We start from the raw sequence: 10277 nt of genomic DNA on the forward strand, positions 1-10277 counted from the left end.
ATCTCATATGGAACTTGGAAGGCAAAAATGCTGGGGTGGTTTGATGCTGTGCTGCTTGGGCTTTGGAAATATTTCTCCTTGGAGCTCTGCTTGTCCCCAGGCAGCCTCCCATTGCTGTGCTGCGGGAGATGCCGTCGAGTGCCCAGACTACAGAGTGAGCTCAGGGAGAAAGAGCACTGAGGATTTCCAGATCCCTAATTAAAAAGAGTAATTGCTTTAAGTAGCAGAAGTCCCCTGCCGGCTTGTCACTCGGGCTCTGCGTCAGCCACTGCGGTGCCGTTCCCCCGCTGCCACACTGGTACCTCATCCCACGGAGTGCACAGCTGCTGGCGTGACATGAGGTTCTGCCCTCCCTGGGACTGCCCTCGGCGTTAATTCCTCCCTCTCGCTTCCTCTGCAGCACCCTCCACTGTCCCCATCATGCACCAGGTGAGTGCCACCATGAGGAGCATCACGCTGTCCTGGCCGCAGCCGGAGCAGCCCAACGGCATCATCCTGGACTACGAACTGCGCTACTACGAGAAGCTGAGCCGCATCTGCACGCCTGATGTCAGCGGCGCTGTGGGCTCCAGACCGGCAGCGGTAAGCTTGGGGGAACCCCGTGATGGATGGTGGGCACAGGGCGGGCTACAGCATTGCTGCAACCTTCCTGAAACGTGTATCTGCAGGACCACAACGAGTACAACTCGTCCATGGCCCGCAGTCAGACCAACACGGCCCGGCTGGAGGGGCTGCGCCCCGGCATGGTGTATGTGGTGCAAGTGCGAGCAAGGACGGTGGCTGGCTATGGGAAGTACAGTGGGAAGATGTGCTTCCAGACACTGACTGATGGTGAGTGGGCAGCTGGGGTGTGCAGGGGGAGGAGAACGCATTCCCAGCCACAGCTTTGGGCTTTAATTGGATTAAATGAACTTGCCTCTGCAAAACTCTCCCCAGGCAGGCAGTGTGACAAAAGCCAGGTGATTTAAAGGGATGTCTTCTTAACCGCCAGCTGGAGGAGTATGCTGCTGTAAATCTCTTAGCTCTGTTTGCTCCCCTGCTATTTAGCTGTGGTTTTGTCTTTCCTGCATCCCTCCATGGTGATGGGGCTGTGTCCTGGTCTCCTCCCTGTCCTCTTTTCTCCAGGCGTTTGAGGCATCCCTCCCATAAATCAGTGCTGCCAGCCCTTTCATCAGCTTTATTGCTCTTCTCTGAATAACACTAATAAAAGATGCAGAGAGCACAGGCACGTGGAAAAAAGCTGTTCCTCCTCCTGCCCTGGGTCACCATCTGCACGCGAGGTGCTGGCCCCAGAAGGACCCGAAGCTCTGCTGAGGTTTTGGGAGCCACAACTGAGCCTTCCAGTAAAAACCCAGAAGGTTCAGACCCATCTCTCTTGGGATGCCTCACTCCAAGGTGGTACAGTGGAGGGGAACAAACCTCATGGTGTCTTCTGACCCCCAAACCAGCATCGTGCTATCATTCCTCTGGCCCCAGCCCTTCCCAATGTACGGCCACTCAGAAATAAGCACCAATGATTCATGGGATAACTTTCTATCACTGACAGCTCTGGGACAAATCCAGCAGTCAGTGAGTGCAGGAAGACAATTTCAGTGGCCCCTCTGCTTCTCCAGATGCTGAAGTCCCTGCAAAACCCCTTTTCTGCCACTGCCAGCTTGGTTTGGGCTCCAGTTTGGCAATGCTGTGGGTCCGAGCCCTCTGCTGCTGGTTTCCTAAAGCTTTGCTTCTGCTTCACCAACCTCTGCAGGCTGATGAATGGCCATAGCTAGGACTGCAAAAGCACCGTGGTGTTGGCTGTGGGTCCCCAAAGAGCCTTGAAGGAACCAGGCTTAGAGGCTGCTACAAATGATGGTTTAATATTATTAACACAGATAAAGATCCCCTGTGTTTATCATGTTGTGATCACGAGAAGCACGTCCTGCTGTACCTGGGTGGATGAGATGTGCTGCTGCCAGACCCACAGAGCACCCTATGGTGGAAAGGGGTCTTTGCAGGCACCCAACAACCCAGCCCCTATCTCCATCCCGGCATCTGTCCCCCAAATCTCCTGGTTTTCCCGATGTGGGGCCAGGTGGCAGCCAGCTACAGGTGCCTGGAGAGGAGGGCATGCAATGGGCAAGCTTCTGCAAGTGGGGAGAGGGAAAGCCCATGGGGGAGACTGAGTGGAATGAGATGGCACTGACCCTTCAGCATCCGAAATTAGAGAAGCAAGAAGAATCAGATAAGCAATTAATTGAAATTTAGTAAGAATCAATACTGGAGGTTATTAAATAATAATTGTTAGCGGAGAATTTCTCTGGATTTGAGCAGTGTGCAAGGGAGAAATTCAGCTGTTAGTAATTAACTGCAGAGCAGAAAAATGCAGATAAAAGAGTGCTAAATATTTCCTTTTGAAGTGAATGTTCTTTTAACCCTTGCCTGTGGCTCCTGACACAACTAATGGGACAGCTGTCAGCTGGTTAGGTATTACTCCACGGACCTAAGAGCAAAAATGTCAAAGCTTGTCATTGTGCACAGGAAGCAATCCTAATGTGGCCCGAAGTTAGGTACAGAAATGAAATAAAAATGGCCTTCTGTTGAAGGAGGTTTGCAGCAAAATCTGATGCTCTCAGATGTGCCTCTTCTCCCGTGGGTCTCTTTACCTACTTTCCTGGAACGTTTAGGAGCCCTGTGAGACTCCATGGGTTAATTCCTAGGACCTTCTCTTCCATATTTTCAGCCTAATGCGTGTGTGAGCTCAGCACAGTGGTCCCTTGCCGTGTGCTCTCCTTGCTGACTGCCCTTGCTGTGAAGCATTCCCCGTGGGCCCATTTTGGGAGCTCTGCCCCATTCCTGGGGACTGCCTGGGAGGCCTCATTGCATCCTTTTCCTTCTGCAGATGACTACAAGTCTGAGCTGAGGGAGCAGCTGCCATTGATTGCGGGGTCTGCAGCGGCCGGCGTGGTCTTCATCGTCTCACTGGTGGCTATATCCATAGTCTGCAGCAGGTGGGGATGTGAGAGAGGTTTGGGGTGGGAAGGGATGGTAGGGAACGTGCTTGGGCTGGTCACCACGGCACAGGGGGAGGCACTGATGTGTGGGCTGCTCCTTGGGGAGTGGACTGGGGCAGAGATGCTCATGGAGATATCTGCTCTGTCCTCCTAGGAAGCGAGCGTACAGCAAGGAGGCGGTGTACAGCGATAAGCTGCAGCACTACAGCACTGGGAGAGGTGAGCAGGGAGAAAATGGGCATGGAGAGGGGTCGGGGGCTTTGTGTTGGTGGGGAGGGAGAGGAGCAGAAGAGGGCAAAACGATGATAAAGGAGAAGAGCAATAGCTCCTGGTGTTACCCAGCCCTGGCAAGCATTGCAAGCACCAGCAAACTCCATTTACATCCTTCTGGAGAAGCTTTCCATGTGCTTCTGCCTCCTTTTGAGGACTCAATGTATGGGATGAGTGGGATTTAAGTGATTAGAAATAAATTTGCGAGCCAGGTCTGTGGGCAGACTGCAGCAGTGTGCCTGTGCAGGGATAGAGTTCAAGTTGTTTCTTGCATTTTTAGCTATTTCCTTGCTGGCAGCAGTGAATCTGTGTTGCTTTGGTGGGATTTTGCTGCATGCATGAGAGGAAATCTTCAAAATCTTCAACTTTAGGGTGGGTCCTGCCAAAACAAAGCCCACACAGATGCCTGTACATTGGGATCCAGTCTGAGAGAAAGCAGAGCAGTAAGCATAGGAGGCTGGGGCTGACTTGGGGTTGATGTTTGGACTAGATGATCTCAGTCAGGTCTTTTCCAACCTTAATGATTCTATGAGGCTGGCAGTTCCCTGCTGAACTCACAAAGCAGCCAGCCTGGCAAAATCAGATAGGGAAAGGAAGGATTCAGGGGGTTCAAAACTAGGTAGAAAAATGTTGAAACGGATCTTGATATTTCATTTTTAAAGCCAGGCAATGGCAGCACAGCAAAATTCTGTCAAGGTTAGCAAGCCTCCAGGCGTATGGTTGTTACATTGCATTGGAGCAAAACAGGTGGGAAATTTGTGGTGGGTGACTAATGGGGAGCTGAGGGCAGCAGCTGGAACAAACAGCCTGCTCAGTTCATGGCATGGCAATTAGAGCATCTCTGTTGGCTCCGCGTGGATCGCCCAAAGGCCATCCGTGCTGGGACTGCTGACCTGAGGTTTCAAGGTGGTGAGAAGTGGGCTGCAATTTCCGTGTCTCATCCCTGTGGGCCATCAGCAAGGATGCACGTGTACGTGCCAAAGGTGCTCTGTCCTTTGAACTTGGGGTGTTCTGCTGGTTGAGGTCTGCAAAGAGAGCTAGTGAGTGGAGGTGCCTGAATCCCACTCGTTCTGATGGGATGGGGACATGAGTACCTCTGGGGGATTTGGGGTGGGAGCTGAATCTGGCAATTGCTGAGCCCAGGATGGATCAGTTGGTGTTTAAAAGCCAGCCTGTATTGGCAGCAGGCAAGAAACTTTGGTGTTATTTTCTCCTTTATTTATTCAATTTTTTGATCAGTGAGTCAGTCTTGGTTACGATCCTGTAAATCCCTTTGTAATCCTGGCTGGAGCATCAGCTGCTCTTGTAAAAAAATTTATGGGGCAGTTAAAGTGTTCGAGACAGAGCCGTAAAGGGATTTATGAACTGGGAGATGCACAGATGGCTTCATTGCAATCCTCGTCCCTGGCCCTGGAGGCGCAGATCTCCTGCCCCAAATGCCCCTGATGCAGAGCAGGCAGTGCTGCAAGCAGCGTGTTCTGTGCTTTAGCAATGCCCCACTCCCCCAGGATGACCTCGAGGACCAGGTGTCCCCCGTGCTGACATGTTTTTAGGGTTAAGATTTACCATCTCTATCCCCTGTCCTTCCTGGCTTGCCATTGGGGCGAGGGGCAGAGCCTGCATCCTCCTGCCTTGTCCGATTCCTGCTGCTGCTGCCCAGCAGGGGTGGGTGAAAAGAGGCCAGCAAAGCCTCGGTTTATGGCTCCGCACAGGTTTTTGATTATAATTGCTGCACTCTGTCAATTTAGTGGCAGCCACAAAACTATCAGAGCCCTTTTTTGGGTAAATAAATATTTCTTAAATAATGCATACAGCCTCATAAACTTGCCACTTCCCTTCCCATAAAACCCGCTAATTGTAGTTGTGGTCTGGAAGCGTCCCCCTGGATGCTCACCAGCAGCTCCTGCCCACCTCGTCACCCCTCTGGGGTCCCCTCCTCTAACCTTGGTGGAGGGGTCAGGAGAGGACAGCTGTGGAACGTGGAGGTGTGACAGGGCAAATAGCAGCTGATTTAATGGACTTGGGGATGAGAGAGCAGGAAGGCCTTTTGGTTCTCGGCTGTGGCACAATGACTCTTGATTTTCTCTCTCTTTTGATGCCCCTCCTGTGTTTCTCACCACAAGGGTCTCCAGGAATGAAGATTTACATTGACCCCTTCACTTACGAGGACCCCAACGAGGCAGTGCGTGAGTTCGCCAAGGAGATTGATGTCTCCTTTGTGAAGATTGAAGAGGTCATTGGAGCAGGTGGGTCCCTGCTGCCATGTCCCTGCCCTTTCCACCCTCCTGGGTGGGTTGTTTGGGGGGTGGTGAGCAATTGCTTGTGCATCACTTGTTACATACATTCGTATATAGTCGTAGCTATTAACCTTTTCCTTTTCTCTATCTTAGTAAATAGTTTTATCTCAACCCATGAGCTCTACTTTTGTTTTTTTTTTTGCTGGGTTTTTCCTGGGGGTGCACGTGTGATCCTTCGTTGGGAAATGCAAAGTTCTCAAGGGTTATCAGGCTTTTGGTGGATTAGGGAACATGAGGTTGGTTTCTGCTCTCAAAGCTTCTCTAAGGTTGGGAAGAACTCTAATTTATTCGCTGGGCAGCTGTGGGATTTCCTGGTTTACTTCCGTGAGATTAGAAGGAAAAAAACAGATCTCATTCTAGTCTGTGCCATATTCCCATACATATGTATGGGAACACACGCATACATGTGTCTATATATCATCTGTGGTGCCTTTATTGCAGTTTTTAACTAACTGTGTCATGCTCATAGAAGGGAAAGTGTGAAGGTGGGGGGAAGCTGCAAAGAAGCAGTGAGCTGTTTCAGTCAGGATCAACTTCGGCAGCGTATCGGCTGCCTTTTGCTGCTCATCAGGGCAAAGCAACTGTAAGCCTGGCTTAATTGTAATCCTTCCACAGATAAATTTCACCTTGGTGAAGGAAAAGCTCTCCCAGTGGAAATGAGAGGGAGCTTTTTCTGTGTTCTAAATCAGAGCGCAGCGATGGAAACAGCCCAATTATTTTCCCTTCCTAGATAAGTTATGTGCAAAGAGGTGGCTGTGACTGTCAGTGCGCTCGCACCTTGCACTTGACGTGGTCCTTAAAAGTTGGTGCCTTTGCTGTACAATTTTTCTGGGAGGAATTCCCGAGGGCAGCTCCTGGCTCCGGCGATGGGCTCTGCCAGTGTGGAGGAGGCTGTAAGCCCAGCTATGTCCTCAGCATCTTTCAAAGAGTATGGAGGTTTGTAGAAAGGAGCACCCATGGCTGCCAACTGGCCAATGCTTCTCAGCCAACTGAACTGGATGACCAGCTGCTGTTGTTCTATGCAGATTTGTATAGGGATGGTAATGCGTGGTCTTGCTCTTGCAGGGGAGTTTGGAGAGGTGTACAAAGGCCGCCTGAAGTTGCCTGGCAAGCGGGAGATCTACGTGGCCATCAAAACACTGAAGGCTGGCTATTCAGAGAAGCAGCGTCGGGATTTCCTGAGCGAAGCCAGCATCATGGGGCAGTTTGACCACCCTAATATCATCCGGCTGGAAGGGGTGGTGACCAAGAGCCGACCAGTCATGATTATCACAGAGTTCATGGAGAATGGGGCCCTGGATTCGTTCCTGCGGGTGAGGCAAAGTGGACTATCGTTTGGCTGCAGGGTTTGGGAGCCAGGCCTCCATGATCCTCACATGTGCTCTTTCCGATCACAGCAAAATGACGGGCAGTTCACAGTGATCCAGCTGGTGGGGATGCTCAGAGGGATTGCTGCTGGGATGAAATACCTGGCAGAGATGAACTATGTCCACAGGGATCTGGCGGCCAGGAACATTCTTGTCAACAGCAACCTGGTGTGCAAAGTGTCAGACTTTGGCCTCTCACGCTACCTGCAGGATGACACGTCTGATCCCACCTACACCAGTTCCTTGGTATGTACCTTGCTTCCCACAGGGGCAAATCTGTGAGCCTTCCATTGAGTCCAGTTCACTAAAAATGGCAAAGATCTGCGCAGCATCACTCGTGCTGCACTGCACCTGCTGGCAGTGCTCAGAGAGGCAAGTCCTGCCCTCATCCACCCCTTACTTCCTCTTGCTGCTTTCCTTCCATCAGCAGGGAAGGATCTGCTGCTTTGCTGCTGCCTTGCTTGGGAAGTGGCCACTGACATTCCTTGCATCATCCGCTTTTCCATTCCTTCTCTATGAGTTTAATGTCTCCCTGCTCCCAAAGCACCTCTCTGCTCTATCCTGACCAACAGACGGGTTAGGTGGGACCAGGGATGCATCACTAGGTACTGTATGCATCACATAAACCCCCTGGTGAGCTGTCACTGGTGTTATGGATGAGCAGATGAGAAGGCTGTGAGCACCCTGCTGACCTGCTGGGCTCTCTAATTGATTAATCAGTTATTAAAAGAGCTAATAACCCTCCTAACGCTTTGTAAACATTTCATAACACAGCAGTACAGCACAATGGCAGGATCCTGCCTCAGGAGAAGCTGGAGGCAGTGCATCTACTACAGGCAGACACCAGGACAGCAAGGAGAGGCATAGGTTGAGTGCAAGAGTGTGCATGTCCTACAAGGACCCCTGCAAAGCAGTTTGTTGTGTTGCCAGGCTGTGCCCAGGTGTGTTTCAATGTAATGTAGTTTGTGACAGGAACACCGAGGAGATGAGGCAATTGGGATTTCATCAGACTGAAGTAAATGGATCAAGAGAGTTATGCTGCTGCCGGGGGAGCAGAGGGAGCTGCTGGGTTTCTGACTGGACTCTGGTCTACTCCCACTCCCTGCTCAGACCCATCTGGTGGCCTTTGAGTAGAAACACATCAGGTTTTGGTGTAAAGACCTTAGCAGTAACTGAGAAGAGACCTGAAGTAGCCTTTTTCCACCTTCAGAGATAAAAGAGATTATCTCATCTGTGTTTTTATTTAATTTAGGCCATAATAGATCTCCTCGGCAGCTGGGAAATGATGCTGTGCCTGCGATTACATCACTCTGCCTCCCACAGCAGGTTTTTAGCTCTGGGGGAAAGGCAGGAAAAACAACCTAGCAGTTAATTTCTCCATTTATAGTTATTCAAATAAAATTTTTGCCATTCAGCCTTAAAGAGCAGCTGATGCTTCATTGGAAGGGATAGGGAAAACAATAGTGCTCGACGATTTACAATGCAGCTCTGCCCTGGGGCACATACCAAGCGTTTCTGTGCTTTTTCCTTCATCTTCTCACTTTCTGCTGTCATTTTGTGGAGCACCGGTGACCGTGAAGCACTCTTTGCCTTGAGCAGGATGCATGTGTGGGCTGCAAAGGGTTGGGATGCTGTCACTTTCCCTGCTGGAACTGGGCTGCAGTGCCATTGTAGGGGCTTTCAGAGGCTGTCCCCAGCCAGGTCTTCCCTGCCGTCCCCCGAGAATTACAACATCAATCAATCCACAGAGGTGTTTTGGGCATGGCTGTGACTCACCAGCTCCTGTTTTCTCAGGGTGGGAAGATCCCTGTGCGATGGACAGCACCAGAGGCGATTGCGTACCGCAAGTTCACATCAGCCAGTGATGTCTGGAGCTATGGCATCGTCATGTGGGAGGTGATGTCGTTCGGGGAGAGGCCCTACTGGGACATGTCCAACCAGGACGTAAGTGTCGGGGGCTCGCTGCTCTGCCTTACTGGAAAGCGATGAGGTTGAGGTGGAGCTGGAGCTGCTCCAGACTCCGCAGCCTCGGCGGCTCTTGGTTTCTGAGATGAAACAGGCTGGCGAGCGAGAGGGATGGCGGGAGGGAATCTGGGAAGAAAAGCCAGTGGGCTGGTAATTGGACTTCAGGAAGCTGCAGCGCCTTTGAAAATGTTCAGAGGGTTTGCAAGCTGGGAAAGAGCTTTGGAAGTGCGACTGCCGCACTCCAACGCAATCCGCCGAGATAATGAGCGGCAGCGCTCTGCCGGAGGAACTGCAGTGCGCGGAGCATCAGAATGGAGATTAACCTCCTGCTGCAGCTCCTCCCGCTCGTTTTGCTGGTGGCAGCGGGTTGGCAGCACTGTCCCCGTGCCATCGTGCTCCTCACGTGCCGCTCCGTGCCCTGCAGGTCATCAATGCCATCGAGCAGGACTACCGGCTCCCGCCGCCCATGGACTGCCCGGCTGCTCTGCACCAGCTGATGCTGGACTGCTGGCAGAAGGACCGCAACACCCGGCCTCGCTTCGCCGAGATTGTCAACACCCTCGACAAGATGATCCGCAACCCGGCAAGCCTCAAAACTGTGGCTACCATCACCGCTGTGTGAGTCCCCAAGCGAGGTGCCGCATCTGGTGGGACCGGGATTCAGGGATTGTGTCCTCACCTCAGTGCCTCTCTGTTCCCTTCTAGGCCTTCTCAGCCCCTCCTCGACCGCTCTATCCCTGATTTCACTGCCTTTACCTCAGTAGAAGACTGGCTGAGCGCCGTCAAGATGAGCCAGTACAGAGACAACTTCCTGAGCGCTGGATTCACCTCCCTCCAGCTGGTCGCCCAGATGACATCTGAGTAAGTCTGGTGTCACCGCGTGGGTGCTGGTTTGTGGGACCGCTCAGCACAGCTGTCTGTTGACATCCCTCCGTCTGTCTTGCAGAGACCTCCTGAGAATAGGAATAACGCTGGCTGGGCACCAGAAGAAGATCCTGAACAGCATCCAGTCCATGCGCGTGCAGATGAGTCAGTCTCCGACCTCGATGGCGTGACGTCCCTCGCTCGACGGGGAGGGAACGGGGAGGGCAGGCAGCAGAGGTGGGAGGGGAGGAACTGATGGGAGCCGTGGGGCCGCAGCTGGAGAGGGGCAGCCATGGCCGGACCGCGGAGGACGTTCCTGGGACTCGCCTCGGCCTGGTGACTTCCATCCCTCACCAACAGAAGCACACTTACCGATGTCACGGGGGACAGCGTATAAATAAGTATAAATATGTACAAATCATATATTTAAAAAAAAAGAAAAAAAAAACAAAAACAAACACACACAAAAAAAATAACAAACCCCAACCACCAGTGAAGACAAACCAATGTGCGTTGGGGGGAAA

The 10277-nt window shown here is 52.0% G+C and overlaps 1 protein-coding gene across 2 annotated transcripts in view; it reads left to right on the forward strand.

Annotated features, from left to right (window-relative positions):
• Nucleotides 1-9944, forward strand: part of EPHB1 (EPH receptor B1) — a gene marked incomplete at its 3' end in the record, with an annotated part of 42258 nt that extends 32314 nt beyond the window's left edge. Inside the window, exons 6-16 of one of the 2 annotated variants that reach the window (XM_079539595.1) lie at nt 401-582; nt 669-831; nt 2879-2987; nt 3145-3209; nt 5384-5506; nt 6623-6870; nt 6955-7170; nt 8719-8868; nt 9314-9507; nt 9595-9750; nt 9836-9944. In XM_079539595.1, the coding sequence (XP_079395721.1) occupies nt 401-582; nt 669-831; nt 2879-2987; nt 3145-3209; nt 5384-5506; nt 6623-6870; nt 6955-7170; nt 8719-8868; nt 9314-9507; nt 9595-9750; nt 9836-9944 (1715 nt within the window). The remainder of the gene's footprint in view (nt 1-400; nt 583-668; nt 832-2878; nt 2988-3144; nt 3210-5383; nt 5507-6622; nt 6871-6954; nt 7171-8718; nt 8869-9313; nt 9508-9594; nt 9751-9835) is intronic. The other variant, XM_079539596.1, reaches the window with a different exon arrangement.
• Nucleotides 9945-10277: the final 333 nt, after the last annotated feature.

This window comes from Tetrao urogallus (assembly GCF_951394365.1).
Source record: "Tetrao urogallus genome assembly, chromosome: 9".
Taxonomy (NCBI): Eukaryota; Metazoa; Chordata; class Aves; order Galliformes; family Phasianidae; genus Tetrao; species Tetrao urogallus.